Source organism: Petaurus breviceps, unplaced genomic scaffold (genome assembly GCF_028583685.1).
Source record: "Petaurus breviceps papuanus isolate PSGF00001 unplaced genomic scaffold, PetGlider_PUasm1.0 185, whole genome shotgun sequence".
Classification (NCBI taxonomy): domain Eukaryota; kingdom Metazoa; phylum Chordata; class Mammalia; order Diprotodontia; family Petauridae; genus Petaurus; species Petaurus breviceps.
The window spans coordinates 38,276,631-38,295,863 of NW_027185797.1; the positions used below are offsets into that span (position 1 = coordinate 38,276,631).

At 50.8% G+C, this 19,233-nt stretch overlaps 1 protein-coding gene across 3 annotated transcripts in view; it reads right to left on the reverse strand.

Annotated features, from left to right (window-relative positions):
- Positions 1–556: 556 nt before the first annotated feature.
- The window catches only part of LOC138161883 (serine/threonine-protein phosphatase 2A 65 kDa regulatory subunit A alpha isoform), a 454,863-nt gene continuing 436,186 nt past the window's right edge, over positions 557–19,233 (reverse strand). For all 3 annotated transcript variants that reach the window (XM_069088915.1, XM_069088914.1, XM_069088916.1), the window contains 9 exons: positions 7,747–7,861; positions 7,560–7,630; positions 5,599–5,733; positions 4,710–4,883; positions 3,154–3,214; positions 1,894–2,048; positions 1,587–1,729; positions 1,099–1,190; positions 557–1,004 (listed from right to left, as the gene is read on the reverse strand). In XM_069088915.1, the coding sequence (XP_068945016.1) occupies positions 988–1,004; positions 1,099–1,190; positions 1,587–1,729; positions 1,894–2,048; positions 3,154–3,214; positions 4,710–4,883; positions 5,599–5,733; positions 7,560–7,630; positions 7,747–7,861 (963 nt within the window). In that variant the 3' untranslated portion in view covers positions 557–987. The remainder of the gene's footprint in view (positions 1,005–1,098; positions 1,191–1,586; positions 1,730–1,893; positions 2,049–3,153; positions 3,215–4,709; positions 4,884–5,598; positions 5,734–7,559; positions 7,631–7,746; positions 7,862–19,233) is intronic.

Sequence of the window (19,233 nt, forward strand, 5' to 3'; positions counted from 1 at the left end):
TTTCCGCGTGGGTCCTTCCAAGGGAGCCTCTGAGCCGTGCCTTCTAGCTCCCATCCTCTGCCCCTCCTGCTCTCCCCCATAGTGCACATGGAAGCAGAGGGCTAGTGCTAGAACCCAGGCCTTGGGTCTGTGTCCATGAGGCGTGCTCACCAGAACTGGCCCCTGAGGCAATGTCCAGCTCTGAATGCTGTACTGCCCAAGCAGGGCCAACCCCCAGGCCTGGATTCGTTCATCCACCTCCCCTGCCCCCCCAGCATCAGCTACTCTGGGGGGAAAGATCTCTCAGATCGTTCCCAATGCTCTTAACTCCACCAGACTGTGCCCCAACTGTACTGTCCCTCAGAGGAGCTGGAGCCACCAAGAGATGGGGAGGTGACCCCCAACAGAGATGAGCTGCCCACTGGCTTCCGGTCAGTTCCTTTCTCCATAAAGTACAGGGCCAGGGCTCAGCTGGCATCCAACAGCCTCTGGATGAGGGGAACAACGAAAGGGCCAGGGCCAGAGAAGGTCCTTCACCACCCTTCCCCCACCCCTGGGGTAGAAACACAAACCCAACTATTTCCATCCATTTATTTCTCCGTGAAAAGAAAAAAGGAACAAAATTAAAACCACACAGTTGACACGATAAACCACCCACATTGGGGGCTGAGGGGAGAGCAGTGGGAGGAAAGGGGCTGGGGAAGGGGTCCCCAGTGCAGGAGCAGGGACCAGGGACCTGGGTGACCCCCAACCTGCCCCATCACTTCTACCCTGCAGGCAGGCAGGAAGTCCACTCCACTCCTTCTGTAGGCCGCTCTGTCCATCCCCCCAGGGCCCCTAGCCTGGAGCAGCCCTCCGCCCCTGGGAGAGCAGGGAGGAAGGAGGGGAGCCGTGCTGGAGAGAGGGAAGGGAGCCAAGGATCAGACCATGCACTGGGAGTCAGAGCCAACGGTGCCCCCCGCCGCCCAGGGAGGGGGGCAGAAACACTAGCTCTTTCCTCTTCCATCATCAGGCCAAAGACAGAACTGGGTAAGACAAGAGGGAGAAAGAGAGTGAGCCTTTAGCAAGCTTGAGCGCCGGCCCCCAAACATCCCTGCAGCCCCTCCCCCAGAGCCGTACCACTGAGCGCCTCCTGAGCGAAGTACTTGACGTCCACGTCTTGATCCTGGGTCAGCTTCTCCAAGATGGGCTTCACCTCGCTCTGGAGTGTGCTGGGTGGGGGAGAAAGGGATGAGGAGGGGGCACACGTGCGCCTCAGGGAGGTTGGGGGCCAGGATGTGGGAGGGCTGAGAGGCACACACGAGGGGCAGAGCTCCCTGGGGCTGCAGGGGTCACTCTGGAGTGTGCTGGCAGTGGGGGAGAAGGGGATGAGGAGGGGGCACACGCGCGCCTCAGGGGACTCGGGGACCAGATGGACACAATCTCAGAGGCTGGGGGTAGAGGACACAGAGAAGGCAGCAGCCTGGAAACTCCAGAGGGGGATGGGAGACGTGGGGAGGTGCACCAGGCATCGGTCTCTATGGCTGGTATCATAGGAGAGTCCGCTTCTGGCTAATGGCAAAGAAGGAGGTTTTTCTTCCTTCCCCAAGGTCCCTCTGCCTCCTCACCTGTTGTCCAGGATGGGCCCGATCTTCTGCAGGGACTTGGCCACGTTGAAGCGGACATTGGCCACGGGGTCACCCGCCATGCGCAAGACTGTGGGCAGCATGTGCTTGGTGGTGATGTCTTGCCCACAGACTTCAGATAACACCTGGGGAAGGGGAGGCCCTTGTCTCTTTTGTGGCTGGTTAGCTGGCAGGCATCCCACTGACCATCCACACCCCTCTCCAATGGAGGGTCAGGCCCCATTCCCCCCCTCTCTTCTCCCCCAAGGGGCCCGTCCTTTCTCCTCAGCATGAGGGCAAGGATCCTCACATTGATACAGAAGAGTGTGGTCATTCGATGCAGATAGTTGGGGTCTCCAGACATAGCCAAGACCTTGGGGATGATGGTGACATGGGCCCAGTCCTTCCCAAACTTCTCCACCAGCTTCTTGAGATTGCTGGTAGCTGCCTCGCGAATGGCATATACTGGAAAGGGGAGGAGGAGGAAGATAATGTGGGTCTGTACTCAAAGTAGAGGGAACTCAGAGCCCAAAGAAAGAAGCGCAGAAACAAAGAGGAACCTCAAAACAGCACGAAGGCAAGGGACGTCAAACTGACAGAAACAGGGCCACCAAACCGTCCACAAGGATCCCCGAGGGCACAGATTAACTTGGAAAACCACACATAAATAGTATCCGCATCCTCCTGTATTTTTGTTAAACATTTTCCAATTACCCTTTCATCTGGTTAGGACGCACTCAGAAGTGCTACAGACCACAACGCAGTGCCATGACTGGCACCTGTTTTACACACGAAGAAGCCAAACCCCAGAAAAGGGGAGTGTGACTGGACAGCACACATGGGAGGCCCCCACCCGCTGGCTCCCTGACTTGCCACGCCATCCCTCCACCTCCCTCCTCCCCAACTCTCCAGCTCTGTCACAATCAAATCAACTGCCTTGAAGGCGGCTGAAGGAGTGTCAGCCCACTCCCCTACTCCCCGGACATGCCCATGCCTTTCCAAATCAAGATAATCTGCCACTGCCACCACCCTCTACACGCTGCCCCTCCCATTAGCCAAGTTTCTGTGTACACTTGGCACTTACAGGAATACTTAATAAATGCTTTTTTCCTTCCTCCCTCCCTCCCTTCTTCCTTCTCTTCCTTCCTTCCTTCCTTCCTTCTTTCCACAAAGCTATGAACCCAGTTCTTCTCAATCCAAATTCAATAGGGACACTCCACTGAATAGGGGACAAGCAAGGACAGTAGAGGGTAAACGGGTTCACAGGGCTGTCCCAGCAGGGGTCATTCAGTCCACCTGTCCTGACTCCCATGAAGTCAGTCCCTAAGCCAACCAGAAAGAGCCGGGGAAAGTCAGTGAACAAAGAGAGCTGCCCCCTTTCTCCAAGGCATCCCTCGGGGCCCAGCATCCTGGAGTTCTCTCACTCTGCCATACTCTCCCCTCCTCTGGCCTAATCTAGTGGCTAAAGATCTGTAACACAAAGACAGTAGGAGAGTCTGCAGGAAAAAAGGATTTGTCCCCTAGCCCCGCCCCACCCATGTCACTGAGGCCGAAGGGCCCTTCCACTCACCGTGATCCACCAGCCAGGCCATGCACAAGGAGTTCAGTTTCTCATCAAAGAACTCCACTCCCTGAAAGAGAGGCAGAGGGAAGGAATCAGAGGAGCCCCCCGTCCCAGTCCTAGGGAGGGACACGCTGTCAGAAGTCACCACCATGCCAGCGTCACAAACAAGGGCCATCAGTGCTCTTGGGATGGAACAAGAAGGGAGCCAGGCCTGGGCGGCCAGGTGGCGCAGTGAATAAGAGCGCCGGCCCCGCCTTTGGGAGACCCAGGATCTGTTCTGGCCTCAGATACTCAGCAAGCACACAAAATAACTGGCCATGTAATCTTGAGCAAGTTACTTAAAGGGAGCCAGGCAGTGCCTGGGCTGAAAGGGCCTGGCTCTGGATCCAGCCTCTTCTTTGCAGAGAACTCTGACGAATTCTGCTGAACTTTTTTTTTCCCTTTGTTATAAGGAATTGTTTTCTGGGAACCACATGGGAAGGGACTGAAAAGCATGCTGGGAAAACAAAGACTTCATGAAAACAAAACAGCCACACATAACTTTAAAAAAGCAGCGTCCTTGGCCAGACTGCCCAGACCCCCTGGCCTGGCTCCTCACATGTAAAACGAGGAAGGCTGGAGGGCTGAGCTGGAGGCTCAAGCTCCTCTCCTCTTCTAAATTCTAGGATCTTCACTTTCATCCAAACCTCTGCTCTCAGTTTCCATTTCAAAGGAGGAAATGGAGGCTCTGAGAGGTTACAGGACATGGCCAAAGCCACCCAGCTTCTGGGGGCAGAGGCCAGCAAGCCCTGTTGGCCACCTCCCGGGCGATGTCCTCGCCCCAGTCAGAAGCAGTGTGTGCCTGTCAGCCTCTGACCTGCCTACAATCGATGCCCGTCACCCAAGGCCAAGGTGAAGGCCTTCACCTCGCCTCAGTCTGTTCCCACCCCCCACCGCCCTCTCTTCCACCCCCGAGAGGCTCTGTGACTCAAGCAGCAACAAGATTTTTTTTGCCATTTCTTTTAAACCTCTAAACATCCTTGGGAATGGCAGACAAATGTGACAGTACAGCTTCCTGCCACTACTGTCTAACCTCAGATCACACAGCTTGGGGCTTCACCATCAGCTAAATGCTGCCCCCGACCCCAGCAGAGCAGCAAAGACCTGGAAGGGAACTCCAGGGTCATCTTGGCTTTTACAGCTCTGAGATCCCAAGGGCATCTCCAAGGGACTGGGCTCCTCCTCAGCCTCTGACCCACCCTAAGGAGCGAGGCCTCTTAAGTCAGCTTCTCTGCTTCCTCCTCTTTCTTCTCACCATGAGAGCCTGGCAGCCCTGTCACTGTCTTAGACAGCTCCAGATGCAAACTCAGATTCAGTCAACTGAGAAGCATTTCCTGGCCACACACCAGGTACCTAACACAATGCCAGTCTCCAAGAGGGCAGGGACACGGCCTGTAATAAGGAGAGTGTTTGTGGATGCTGGGCCACGTCTCTGCACTCAGACAGGAGGGTCCCAGAGGTCCAAGGACATCTCCTTCTCATAGCCTTCAGCCATACAGATGCCTAGCCTCCCCCACACTCACCAGCTGCCCAGCCAGCAAGGGCATGTACTCGATGATGGCCAGCCGCACCCGCCACTTGGCATCCTCGGCCAGCTCCACTATAGCGGGGAGCAGGGACTGGGACAGCTGCCGGATCCCAATCACCTCATTCACACAGTCCAGGTTGGAGATGATGTTCAGCCGCACCTCAGGGCACTAAGGGGAGACCAAGCATGGCAGGCTCAGAGACAGAAGGCAGCCCCCATCACAGGCACTTCCAAATACCTCGGGCTGCAGCCTCTCTTCCTCCCCTCCTCCACACTGACCCAGGATGAGGACAAATGGGCTTCCCTGAATTCATTACTGTGTGGACAGAAAAATTCAGCCCACACAAGCTGCTCACCCTAATACAGAGACATAGGCAGTGGGTGCCTGGGCACACATACACACACACACACACACACACACACTGTCCCCTTGGTGGTCAGAGGGGCAAGGACTCTGTAAAGGGCCAGAGAGAAATCAGGGAAATCATTGGAACCTAAGAAGGTATCAACCCAAGCCAATGCTGAATTCCCTCCCTGACCAAGGCAGAGCTGACGTGCCTGCACATGCACGCACACGCACGCACACACACACACGTGCACACCTACACACATACACACGCGCACACAAACACACACACACACACACACACACACACACACACACATGCACACAGTGGCATCCTTTCCAGAACCAACCCCACCCCGGTCATGTTGTGTGAATGGGCTCTATTCACATCAATGGCCCATCCTTATCGTGGAGTATTTCGAAAGTGAAACACTGTGCTCTAGATGGGACATGAAGAGGGTGGTGCACAGCAGAGCCATCTCCTTCCTCACTCTCCTCACACTCCCCAAAGCCAAATATCCAGTCCCTGCACACTCACCTCATCCTTCAGCTGGGCCAGGAAGAGAGGAAGGAGGTGCTCAATGGTGTTGTCTTTGCCCAGAATGGGCGAGAGGCCCATGATGACTGAGGCCAGGGCCGACTTCACATGCTGGTTGGCATCTGACACCAGCTCCTGGGGGGTGGGGAAGTAAAGGCTGAGATATAGGTCAGAAGCTACATACCCAGCAGTCCCCTCTGGCCTCTGGGCCTCACAGCCTCTAACACTCAGGAAGCCCTGGGCCAATACCCATTCCCATCCCTCCCCACCCCTCTGGAGTTCTGAGAACCCAGGAATGGCCAGGAGTCACAGGTCCTGTTCTCCCACTCAGAGATAATCAGCCAAGGCAGGTTCCCAGATTGCCTCTGGGTGGAGTTCCCAGATTTCCAATGGGTGAGGCTGAGCTGCCACTCACTCTAGTTCCCAGGATGAGAGAGCTGGAGGGGCCCTCAATCCTCTGGTCACCAAGTCAGAAGATATGAGGCAGAAAGGAACGGAAGAGGTCAAACCCCCAACTTAGAAATGAGGCTTAGGCCTGTCAGAAGACCTGCCCAAGGTCACCCAGCCAGCAAGTTCCAGGGCTGAGATTCAAGCCCCCAATGGTCCTTCCAATCCACCATGTTCTCTCTCCCACACATTCCAAATAGAGCATCAGATGCTTCAATGCTGTCTGAGGAAATGCCTACCACGTAGGCTCAGCCCAACTGTACCCCTGGAAAGGTTGGGCTGAAAGACCCCTCACAACCTGAGTCCAAGCCACCTCTTATCCCCCTGCAAACAGGTGGGGGGTGGGGGGAGGCTGCTCAGCTCCACCCCTTGCCTGGTCACAATCAAGCGTCTCATCCCCCACTTCCCCACCACTGGAAGGGCCCCCATAAGTCACTTCTGGCCAGGAAGGCTCTCTCCAACACCACCAAGTGCCCATCTGCCTCTGCTGAGCAGAGAGCCAGGCACACAGGAGGCCCGCTGCCACCCACAGAAGCCTGCACCCACTGGCCCTGGCTTGGCTTCAAAGCTTCTCCTGACAGGATCAGTCACCTCCCCACCCAGACTCCTCTTCTTCAGGCTGTGTATGTCTACTTCTTGCATCTGATCTGCAAAGGCAGTTATCCCACCCAAGGCACTCTGCACTTTGTAGATGCCCTTCCTAAACAGAACAACACAGTCCCCACTGCCATCTCCTAGGCCCTTAAACAAGGGCACAGCACCACCCGCCTAGTTTCACAGAACCACCCCCTGACCCCCAGCGTCTGGGCTCACAACAGACATAACCATAGGCTAGTGTCCTGGATCCTTTGGGCAGGCAGGCTGGTGAGGCCTAGGGACCCCTGCTCAGTAGCAGACCCTAGACTACAAAGGAAACTAAGTACACTGAAAAGCTGTTATCCCAACATTTTCTAAAAGGGGTGAGAGGGGGAGCATGAAGTCAAAGATCTCCTCTCCACCTCGTCCCACAAGCAAGCTCTGAGGCTGCTCAGCTCCCTCCGCCCCTGGGCTCCTCTGACCCTCAGTACCCGCCTCATCTACCCTCACAAGGCCACGGCCTTTGTAAACCCAAGATCTTGACAGGTGAAGCTGAACGGCTGGGTTTTTTGTTTTTTGTTATGAAAATACAGAGTTTCAGGCAATCCCCTCTTCTGCTACACTAAGCATAGGGAAATGGTCATTTAATTGGGTTTTTTGTGTGCAGAAGGCTTTTTAACAGACACAAAGGAGGTGTAAAGGCAGCTGGGTCTTAACGTCAAAGGACCCAGACTGGGCCCATGGCCCTCACTTTGAACTTTGAGACTTTGTTTCCACATCTGTAACATGAGGATCACAGAAGAAAGAAAGAAATCAGAATCCCTTGTACAGAGGAAGAGACTGAGGCTGAAAGAAATGGCTTCTACGACCCAGAGCTGGAGGAGAACAGGAGCTTCAGCCTTGTCCCAGCTGCCCCTTCAGCCTCCCCATCCACCCACCTTGATGCAGGGCAAGATCTGGGTCATGATCACATTCTCCCGGCAGTCTGAAGAGAGATTCTCACAGAACTCTGCGGGCAGAGAAAAGGGGAAGCCTGAGCGACATCTGTCCCTGCAGCCCAGCCCTCCCTGCATATCCGACCCCCAGCCCACCTGACCACCACGTCCCAAGTCCCCAAGCACTGACCTTTGACCTTGTGGGAGGCTGCTGCCCTCACCTCGGCCTCACAATCTTTCATGAGGTTCTGAAAGGCAGGGACCAAATCTGTCTTGGTGATCTCCGGGCCAACTGCCTTCTGGAGCTGCCGGAACGACAAAGGAAAGCACATGAGGTGAGGACAAGAAAGGGTGGGATGCTCGGCCTCTGACCCCTCAATTCAGGCCCACCAGCCCCAGTCTAGGAGCTGGAACACGAGGCTCAGGAGACAAGGGTGATGGATGGGGTCTGATGCTTGGGCAAGAAAGGTCAACCCGTCCCATTCCTGCCCTCTTCTCTCCTTTCAGAAAAAAAGTTAGTACCAAGTAAGAACTCTGCGATTCTAGATCTAATGAAAAAGGAGGTAAGGTCAGAATAGAAGGGCCACTCACGAATGGGGGGCCAAGGCCAGACCACATCCCCTGGCTCCTGTCCTCTATCTCCTCTTAAAACAATGGGATGCCTGTGCCATAAGCTCCCTCACAGGCTCGCTATGGAGAGCTGGCTCCATGAGAAGCACTGCTCCCCCAGCCACCCTCTGAGTGACGGAGGGCAAGAGCCGCAGATGAAGGAGCTGGGCCGCCACCCAGGCAATGGGCCGGGATCCACGTCCTGGGAGCAGGCAGCAATCCAACCACTGCCACCCAGCCTCTGCAAAGGAAGCAACAACACTGCTTCGCTCATGTTTCCTGGGATTCCTCAGACAAAAACGCCACCATTCCCTACTAGGATGTAAGCTCCCTGAAGGCAGAGACTGCCTCACTTCTGACTGTCTCCACACTCCCAAGCACAGCAGGTAGTGCTTTTCTAATAATAACAAATCACACTGTGCTAATATTACACAGGTTTCCAAAAATCAAGGCTGTGGAAAGCACTCTCTTCTCCCTTCTTCCACACCACAAAAGTCCTGTCTGTCTCTCCGTTTGTGTCTGTCTGTCTCTCTCTCCCCAGTCTATGAAAGGAGGGTTCTTCATACATCCCACAGAAGTCAGAGAGAGAGAAAAGCCCCAAACCTACATCTTTCCATCTATAGCAGGATGGAATCCCATCAGTTGGGGAGTGGCTGAACAACTGCAAGATAGGAACATAATGAAACAAATATTATGGCGCCATCTATAAAGAATTCAGGGAAAACTAGGAAGACTTGTCTGAATGGAGGCAATGATACTTTACACAATAAAAGGAGAATCCGGAAAGTCACCAGAACTCTGGGACGTGCAGGGACCTGCCTTGGTTTGGAGGACTAAGTAAGGATAAGTGCCTTCTTCCCGTGAGAAAGGGGGAAGCTGCAGATGTAGAGGCCGAGCCTGCAATCCAGTGCAGCCAGCAGGCGGGCCTGTCCTGCTTACCTAGAATCACTGACTGTGGGGTCAGATGGAGCTTAAATGCACGCAGGCCAACCCTTGCCAAGGACTCCCTCCAGAGCATCCCCGTACGAGGGGTCAGGGCTTGACTCCAAAACAGGGAAGGCAGCCTGACTTTCTGGGGCAGCTCTTTCCACTGTGAGTGACTGTTAGTGAGAAACTGTTTGCCTAGGTCAAGCTTACATTTGTTTCTTTGGTAATCCCTGCTATATATAGGGCAAAGACTTGCCCTCTGGGACCAAGCAGAACAAGGCTGAGTCCTCTTTAAAGCAGTCACTGGATCCACCCTCAGTGTTCTCTTCTCTAGACTAAACATCCCCACGTCTCTGAGCCAATTCACATCTGGCTCGTACACAACCTCTGTGCCCTTTCATCATCCTGGCCTCCCTCCTCTGCTTGGCTCCAGCTGATCGACATTCTTCCTTCCTTAGTTATGGTGCCTGAAAACAACCACAAGCCCCCAGACCTCACCAACCTGACCGCAGGCCAGCTGGAAGACTAGGCTTTCCCAGGGCATCCTTCAACCACTAGCACCTTCAGCTGCTGCCATGCCACAAGACCACCAAGAACATTCTGAGATGAATGGCAGCACATAGTAAACTACACTTCTCCCAGGTAACAAACTAACCTCCTGCTCCAAGAGTCTTCAGTGGCTCCCCAGCACCCCTGAGATAACAAGCAAATGTCTCAGCCTAACATCTAAAGCCTCTGGCTACCCGTCTCTAGCCTCTACTCCCTCTTCTCCAGCCTCTTCAGACTGACTCTATTACTCCCTTTTATGTACGCTTGTGTTCCAGCCCAAAAGAAATACAAATTCCCTGAACTGAGTCTCCTATCTCTGGCCTCCACGCCTCTGTCCTGGAAAGCAACCTTTCTTACTGTTTCTTCTCAGAAATCTCACATTCCTTTAAGGGTCACCCCAGGCCAACTCCTGCTCAAAGCCTTTCCCAATCCAATCCTCCAGCTGTCATGCTCCCTCCCTCTCCAAAGGGCCATATTTCCTCTGGTCATGTTACAGCAGCCAGTAAAATGCTCCCTCCCTGAGGCAAGGCCTTTGTGGATTTCTATATGCCCAGGACCCACCTAGAATGGTAATCACATAGTAATCAATACTTGCTGAACTGAATTATAAGTTTTTATAAAATATAGGTGAGGTTAATAGTTTAGAATGATAGTTTTAGAGCTGGAAGAGATTGCTGAAAGCTCCTAATTCAACCCCTTCATTTTACAGGTGAGAAAACAGGCTCAGGGAGGCAAAGAAGCTGGTACAAAAGAAGGTGAGTTGAGCTGCAGTCCCTCGAACCAGGAGGCACACCCAGGGCCTCTGACTCCAAACCTGGCACTCCTTCTCCAATGTTTCCCCAAAAGATGATCTAGGACCATCACAGGGAAATCCCTTTGGCTCTAAGGCACCTGCACTATCACTACATCCTTCCTGACATCCTGACGATAGAAGTGTCCAAAAGGAGTCCAATCTCCCAGTGGAAGGGGACGGTCCCCCTCCTGGCAGGTCCTTACATACTCAGCTACAGGATGGCCTACAGGGGGTTTCTGAGGTCCCTACTGACTGGGGGGAGAAGAAGCCTGGACAGGGGCAGGAGTCTCATTCATCATTTATTCCCCAGCAGATAGTCAAGGATGGAAGAATAACACATCTTACTATGTGTGTGATCTGAGGCCTAACATGGCTAGTGCAAAGCAGCTCTTGGCCCAGAGGACTGGATACATGGTGGCACATTCTGCGGTCAGTCTATTGGAGGCCGTGTCCAAGACCCAAATGATGAAGTGAGAAAAGCACAGGGCTGGAGACCCTCTCTGTCATGGATTCGCTGTGTGACCTTGGGTCTATCATTTGCCTCTCTCAAGCTGCTTCCTAGCACTCATTGAGTATCTGCTGGTATAAAGTTACCAAATGGCTGCTGGGTTGCTGCCCTTAGTTCTCAAAGAAGGCCAAAATGATGCCACAATGCTAGAGGTAAGTGTCAGTGCGGCTGACTGTGGCTGACCAGACCAAGACCTGGGAATGCTCTACCCCTGGTCGGGCACAAACAGTAGGTAAAATGGTGAGGTCTCCTGATTCCTGCATAAATTGGATTTAAGTGAGTTGCACGAAGTAGTCGGCCTCACTCTCTCCTCCAGTCATCACAGTCCAATAGTACCAAAATATTTATCAATGGAAAGAGAGACCACACTGACACAATTAAAGCTTCCCCAGCTCCTGAAGTATTTAAAGACCACAGAAAACACTTAACAGGCCTGTGTGGCACTATCCTCAGAGAAGAATAATGCCCAAGAGCTAGCTCACCAAGGGGCCTGCAGCCTCCAACATGCCCCCAGGTGGCCCTCAGCACTGTGCTACCTTGTGTCAGAAGGCACAGGCGCTGTAAGGGGGCCAGAGGAGGGCCGCCCCCAGTGCTGGGGCTGGGGCTGGGGCCTACAACACGTCCCCCGCTGGCTCTCAGTCAACTGCTTTTGAACTCAGAGATTCTGTGACTGGGTCCTCTACCCTCTACCCTCTACCATCCCGTGACCACGGGGCAGCCGATAAGGCTGAGTCTGTGCTAAGGGATTTCCAAATCTCTTCAGCTGCATTTCTGAAATGGTGCTCCTGCTAAGATCAGACTCTAACAGCCTAGGATGTCTGGAGATCCAGAAGTAACAAGGAAAGGCAGGCTGAGTCAGCCACATTAGAAACACAGCAAGGAAAGACAAGGAAGGGAGAATCCAGCCAAGAAGATAAAGACTCTGAATCTAAGGGACAAAGACAGCCTTGGCCTGGAGGGGACCAGACAGCTTCCTCCAAGAGGTTAATTTCCTTGGGGAATTCTTGTTGGGAGGATAAATGCTGATAACAATTCAAGTTACAATTTAACTTAGTGTCTGCTGGGTAACACCCTATGTGCTGATCTGAAAAAGGACTGCTGGAGAATCCAGTCCTCAGCCTGGCATTTGGCAACCTCTCAGAACTGGCTCCAACCACCAAACCACCATTCTGGGGGACAGAGAGTCACACCAGATTCAATTCTCATAAAGGGGAAAGAGGCTGTCACCATAATGACAACATATTTCATGACAGCAGCAGTAAGGTATCTGAGACCTATTCGTGTGAAAAACCTGCTAAGGTAGGCACTGGAGAATAAGATATAATTTACTAAAATGTAATATTACTAGCTTGCATTTCTATAGGACTTCAAGATTTTCCTCATAACAGCCCTATGAAGGAGCTGAAACAACCATTACAATTTTACAAAACAGGAAACTGTTAACCGATAAACAGTCAAAGAATAGACAATTTTCAGATGAAGAAATCAAAGCTACCTATATAGTAGTATGAAAAAAAATGCTCTAAATCACCACTGATTTAGAAAAATGCACATTAAAACATCTCTGAGATACCACCTCACACCTCTCAGATTGGTTAATGTGACAGTAAAGGAAAATGATAAATGCTGGAGGGGATGTGAGAGAACTGAACACTTAATGCACTGCAGAACTGTGAACTGATCCAACCATTCTGGAGAAGAATGTGGAACTATGCCCAAAGGACTAGAAAGCTGTGCATGCCCTTTGACTGACTAATGCCACTTCTGGGTGTGCATCCCAAAGAAATCAAAGGGAAAAGGACCTATTTGCACAAAAATATTTGTATCAGCTCTTTTGTGGTGGCAAAGAACCGGAAATGGAGGGGATGCCCATCAACTGGGAAATGGTAGAAGAAGTTGTGGTATATGGACACAATGGAATACTACTGTGCTATAAGAAATGATGAAGAGGCAGACTTCAGAAAATCCCGGGAAGACTTAGATGAACTGACACAAAGTGAAGTGAGCAGAACCAGGAGAACATTGTACACAAAGATGGTCAACCGTGAATGACTTAGCTGTTCTCAGTAATATAATGATCTAAGGCAATTCCAAAGGACTCAGAGTGAAAAATACTATTTATCTCCAGAGAAAAAACTGAGAGAATCTGAATGCAAATCAAAGCATATTATTTTTCAGTTTATTTTTTCATAGGGGTTTTTTTTTTGGCCTGTGTTTTCTTTCACAATATAATAACACGGATTGCGTATCCATAACTCTATCAAATTGCATAACATCTCAAGGAGGTGGGAAACAGAGAAAAGGAGAGAATGTGGAACTAGTATTTTAAAAAACAAAAGTTAAAAACTGTTTTTATGTGTAATGGGGGAAAAAAGTGAAATAATAAAAAAAAAGATCAACCAAAAATTGTTTTTATATATAACTGGAAAAATATATATATATATGTATATACACACACACAACATATTTTTAAATAATGTTTTTTAAAAAACAGTTTCCGAGAACTATATATATATATATATATATATATCATGCTTAATTGTGACCTTCTTTAGGGTGGGGAGGGAAAGGAAGGGAAAAAAAAATAAAATAAAAAGTGCACACAGAGAACAAAAGAAAACCTACAAGGAAACAAAAAAGACTGGGCAGCTTTGAAAACAATGTGTAGTATTTATCATATAGGTTTTCCTGAAATGGAAATTTATTGTTCCATAATGAATCTTATGATCTACTGTGTACATGGCAATGTTTTCTTTTTCTTTTCTCATTTTATATCTAAGTTTAAAATAAAGTGAAAATTTTTTTAAAAAGTAAAAACACTAAACTTCCCAAATAAGGGGAGTGAAGCTGCAGTGTGCATTAGGGTTGCTGGCCTTTTAACACACCTTCCCAGACCTTCCCTAGAGTTCATTTGCAAGCTTTGCATGCTGGGAGTCCTGCTGGAAAGCCATACCTTTCCCCCTTCCCATTTTTTACCCCTCCCAGCAGATCCTGGAAAGGGAGGCTGGCGGCTTCCTTGCTCTATCCTCTCCAGGTTGTCTGGCATATACAAGTGCTACATTGAAGGATACAAACTCTTGTTAAGATTTGTCTGGCAGCCTGGTACTCAAATGTGCCATTAGTGAAATAAAGTAAAAGCTGTCTGCCCAGAGAAATACATAATTTATATAAATTTCATAAATAATGGAAAAAATTTTTAAAAATAAAAACAGGAACATATGGGAGTTCAACTGATTCGCCCAAACTCACCCAGCTATGGAGAGGCAAACCAGCACCACAGATAAAGAACTGGCCCTGCAGAGCAGAAGATCTGCACTGAAGTCCCACCTCTGATAAACAGTGGTGGTATGACCCTGGGCGAGTCACTTACCTTCTCAGTGCTCTAGGCTAGAGATGTCAAACAAAGGCCAAACCAGATTGAAATGGAAATGGGAAATATTTGACAAAATAAACAAAATATAATAAAACACAGAGAATAGCACATTTTAAAACGAAATCATTCTCTGGCCCACAAGGATTCTTAAGTATGGACTTGTTCAGTTGTGTCTGATTATCCGTGGCTCTGTGGGGGGTTTTCTTGGCAGAGACAGTGGAGCACTTTGCCATTTCCTTCTCTAGCTCATTTTACAGATGAGGAAACCGAGGCAAATAGTTAGGTGACTTGCCCAGGGTCACACAGCTGGGAAGTGTCTGAGGCTGGATTTGCCCTCAGGGAGAGGAGTCCTCCTCACTCCGAGCCCTATGCTTGGACCAGGACACACCCTATGGCTCCCAGCTGCCCATGGATGGAATAGTGGTCCCGCTGCTTCCCTGCATGGGTGGAAGGAGCTTCCTCACCTGGGAACTGCCTATTCCAATGAAATCCTAGATCCAGGCCTATCCCCAACCCTTCTGCACAGCTCTGAGGCGGCAGTGCCCAAAGAGGAATCTCAAGTTCCAGGTCCTTCCGACTGCAGCCCACCACCTCCCAGAAAGGTGCAGCATGGCAGCGAGGCGGACGATGCAAAGGAAAGCCCCTTCCTTCCTGCCCAGCGCACCAGCCATGTCTAGGGCTGCCTGCAGATGGGCAGATCCCTGCATCATTTCAACATCCCAGTACGTGTTGGAACCTGCAAACACTTTCCTGCTTGGTGGGGACATGGATGACCTGGCAGTCCCTCTAGAGGAGGGTGTGGAACCACAGAAAAGTGGTGCAGTCACTTGGATCTCAGCCCAACAGTCTAGATTGGGCATGCCTGCTGACCCAACAACATCAGCACGAGGCCTAGGCCCCGGTGAGATCGGAAAAAGCAGAAAAGGAGCCCAGGGTACAGATGTGGCCATAACGCTGCTCCTGTGGTGGTGGTAAAGAACTGGAGGCTAAGGGAGTGCTCGCTTCCCGGGGAATGGCTGGCTATGTGAGTGCCTCTTGTGAGCGTGCTCCAGGAAACGATGAAGGGGGTGGCCTCAGAGAGCGGCTGAGAGGGAAGCGAGCACTGTGTATAATAACATAATAATACTACAGACAACTCTGAAAGCCTCGAGAGCTCTGCCCAAGACCCAACGAGCGTCCGCAGGCTGCCACCCCAGCTGCTAACGGCACAGCCACGGGCCTGGGCCACACGAAGCATTTGTGGCTTTTCACAGCCAATGCACAAAGTGTTCTGCTTGACTGCGAAGATTTGTCGAACCAGTATTGTTCTTTTTTTCCTAATGTGGTGATGAGGGAATCCATTTTTGTGACTTGAAAAAAATTAAATTTAATGAAAAAAAGGGGGAAAAGTAGGATCACAGTGTTCTGGTGGTCACAGTCAAAACTCCTAGAAGTTTTATAAGAAACCTCGAGAGCTGGGCCTGGAGTCAGGAACATCCAAGATCCATCCAGCCTTAGACACTTCCTGGCTGTTGGACCCTGGGCAAGTCACTTTACTGCTTCATGCCTCGATTTCCTCACCTATGAAATGAGGATCATAACAGCACCTTGCTGTGAGGAAAAATGAGATCACATTTGTAAAAGTGCTTAAGCAATCTTAGAGTGTCCTCTAAGTGAATTATCCAATCCAACCTCCTCATTTTACAGATGAGGAAACTGAAGCAGGCCTAAGAAGAAACTCAAGCGAGCTCATACAGTTAGCCTGGGGGGAGGAGAGGGGAGGGAGCCAGGGGTCAAACCCCAAATTCCCTAGTCAATAGGATGAAGTCACCAAGACAAGAAACCGGATCTGGGCACGGGGGGTCCTGGTCAGCCTATCCAGGCCAGCGATGTCAAACTGAGACCACTAGCCATACGGAGGGACCCCTGCTGCCACACAGGGACTTGGTTTTAAAATGTCACATCGTCTCTGTTGAAGATTTCCCTGTTGACACCTCTGGTCTTGAAGCCTGTATTCAGGGCCAGGCCAGTGAAGGGGACCCAGAGCAAGATGGTGACAGACCTGAAGGTCACTTCCTGAAGAGCTGGGGAGGTACAAGGTTAGGAGAAAGGCTGCCACGCAGAAAATGGGTTAAAAACGTTCAGCCCCAGAGGGAAGAGTGAGGAAGAGACGGACCCTACAAAGAGGCCAACAGAAGCCTGAAGTCAGCAGCCACTCCCGAATGGTGCGAGCTGCCAAAAGGAAGCTGGCCCCCCTCAGGAGGGACCACACCTTCTCCTGGATGGACATGGATGGGATGACTGAGATGACCCCTAGAGTCCCTCCCAATTCGGCCTTCCACAGCACGTCACGTGCACCAAGACTGCACTAGATTTGGAAAGGAAAAACTGTCACAGGTGGGGTCACAGGCCACACTTGGGCTACTGCAAGTCAAAAGGGGACAGCAGAGCAGAGGTTACACTGATGGCAAGGAGAGGGCTATCACGTTTTCTTACTTTCCTCAGAGCTAGTAAATTCTTGCTAAATCCCATTCCTAGATGGATCCTAGATGGAGTGGGAAAAACAGGACCATGAGGAGGGGGAGAGGGTAGTCCTCTAAGCACCACGAGCTCTCAGGGGCTCCCGCTGGCATCTCTGCAGGCCACCAGAATAACTGGAGAGAACACACTGTCCCCCAAGCCCTGCTCCTGGCCCCACAGGGACAGCACACTGGGGAAAACTCTCGCTGCCCCCAGAGCCAAAGTGAACAAATCTAATCTCTCCTCTCATGAAGGCTTCCAGAAGATATTGGAAGACAAACCAAGTTTGTATCACCCAGAAAATCTGCCCTTCTCAGATCTAAAAATCTCTTACAACACAATCACTTAACAAGCATTTATGAAGGCTCAATGTTAAGTCCTGGGAATTCAAACAAAAGAAAAACCAGTCCCTGCCCTTGAGGAGCTTCCATTCTCTAGGGGGAGATAATATGTAAACAACATGTATTTACTATACAGAGTAAATGAAAAGTAATTTGAGAGGGCCTGTGCTAGCAGCGAGGAAAGGTCTTCAATAGAAGATGACATTTAGGCTGAGTTTAGAAAGAAACAGGGAAACTAACAGATTGAGGTGAGAAGACAAAAGTATGCCAGGCCTGGGAGAGAGCCAGGGCTGGAAATGGAGAAGACAGAATATGAAGCATGGCCATCAAGAGGCTGCAAGGTGGGAGTGGAGAGCGCAGCTGGCACCTAGCAGGTGCCCAGAGGAGGACAGTGGAAGTCGGCTGGAAAGTAAGAAGGAGCTGTCGGGGCATGCAAAGCTTCCACTGCCAAGGAGGAGCCGAGACATTTAATTCTGGAGATATCTGGGAGCGGCGGAGCTCCTGAGCAAGGAGGGGGTGACCTGGCCAGAAAGAAAAATCCCCTCGGCAGCTGACTGGAGGATGGAGACTGGGGTGGGGAGCCCTGAGGACAGGAGATCAATTAGGAGGTGAGAGGCGATAGGGGCCAATCTTCAGCCATAGCTCTGTAAGTAGAGAAAGGGGTGGACAGGAAAGATGCTACCATGGCACAAACAAGACTGGGCAGGGACCCAGCTACCTGAGCCCACTCTCCCATGGACAGCAACAAGGCTTCAAGCCTCAGTGACTAGGACAGCAGTGCCCTTGACATTACCAAGGAAGTTAGAAAAGAAGGGAGGATTTTAGGGGAAAGAGAAACGAGTTCTGTTTGGGACACACTAAGTTTGAGATGTCCATGGGGCAGCCAAGAGTCCAAAAGGCATTAAGTGATGTGGGATTGTGGTTCAGGAAAAAGACTAAGGCTAGAAATACAGATCTGAGAACTGTCTACATAGAGATAATAATGGGATCCCTGGGATCTGATGAGATCACTAAGCAAGCTAGACAGTACAGGGTGAAAAGGAGAAGTTCCAGGATAGAGCAGTGGGGGATGCCCGCCATTAATGGGTGCGACATGAATAAAAGAACCAGCCAAGGAGATTAGGAAGAAGTCAGATGGGTATGTGAACTGGGGGAGAGCTGTCAATTAAAACCTAGGAGGGAGAATGAATCAAGATAGAAAAGGCTGTCACCAGTGTCAACGGGTGAAGGGCTGGCAGTGAAGCTAGGCCTGGGAACTTTGGGGAGGGCAGTCTGGGCTGGTTTTGAGGCCCTTCTCTGTCCAACTTCACAAAGTCATTCCTAAATGTGGCCTTTGAAGGGGCACGTGCCATCCCACACAGGCTCCTCCAGTAAGACCAATCATTTCCCTCATTCAGGACATCAGGCTCTTAGGACTGTCTAAAATTACTCCTGATCCCCTGACCTTTTCCAAATGAAAAGGTCCCTGAAATGGGAAGTGGGATGGGATGGTACTGAAAGGATTAAGGCAGTGTGGCACTTCTAGTCTCTGAAGGCAAGGGACCTAAGTTCAAATGCCACCTCTACCACGTAGAGCACAGCATTTAACTTTCCTGGGTCGTGGCCATGGCTGAGGAGAGAAAATGGCAGAAACAAGAAGATCTGGTGGAGGTCTCAGTTTCCTCAGCTATAAATGAAGGCCGCTAAGATCCCACCCAGCTAGCTCTATGATCTCCGGACCTTGGTAATAGTAAAAAAATAATAGCCAGTATATTCATAGTGCTTTATGATGGACAAAGACCTTGCCTGACTCCCGGCCACCCAGTGCGGCAGATGGCGGGTAGTTGTGTGTGCTTTAAAAGCACTGGTTTCACGCCCAGGGCTCTGCCACATACTAGCTAACTGGCCCTGAGCAACTTTCCTCATCTATAAAATGGGGACAATGCCTATGCTCTTTGCATCATCAATTTAATGAGGTGAAAGCACTCTATAAATCTCAAAATGCTCTAGAAATGTAAGCTACTATTATATTAATGAGAAAGAGGAAGAGAAGGATGAATCGTTCCCTGGCTGCCTCATGGGCAGAGCAGGAAAGGACA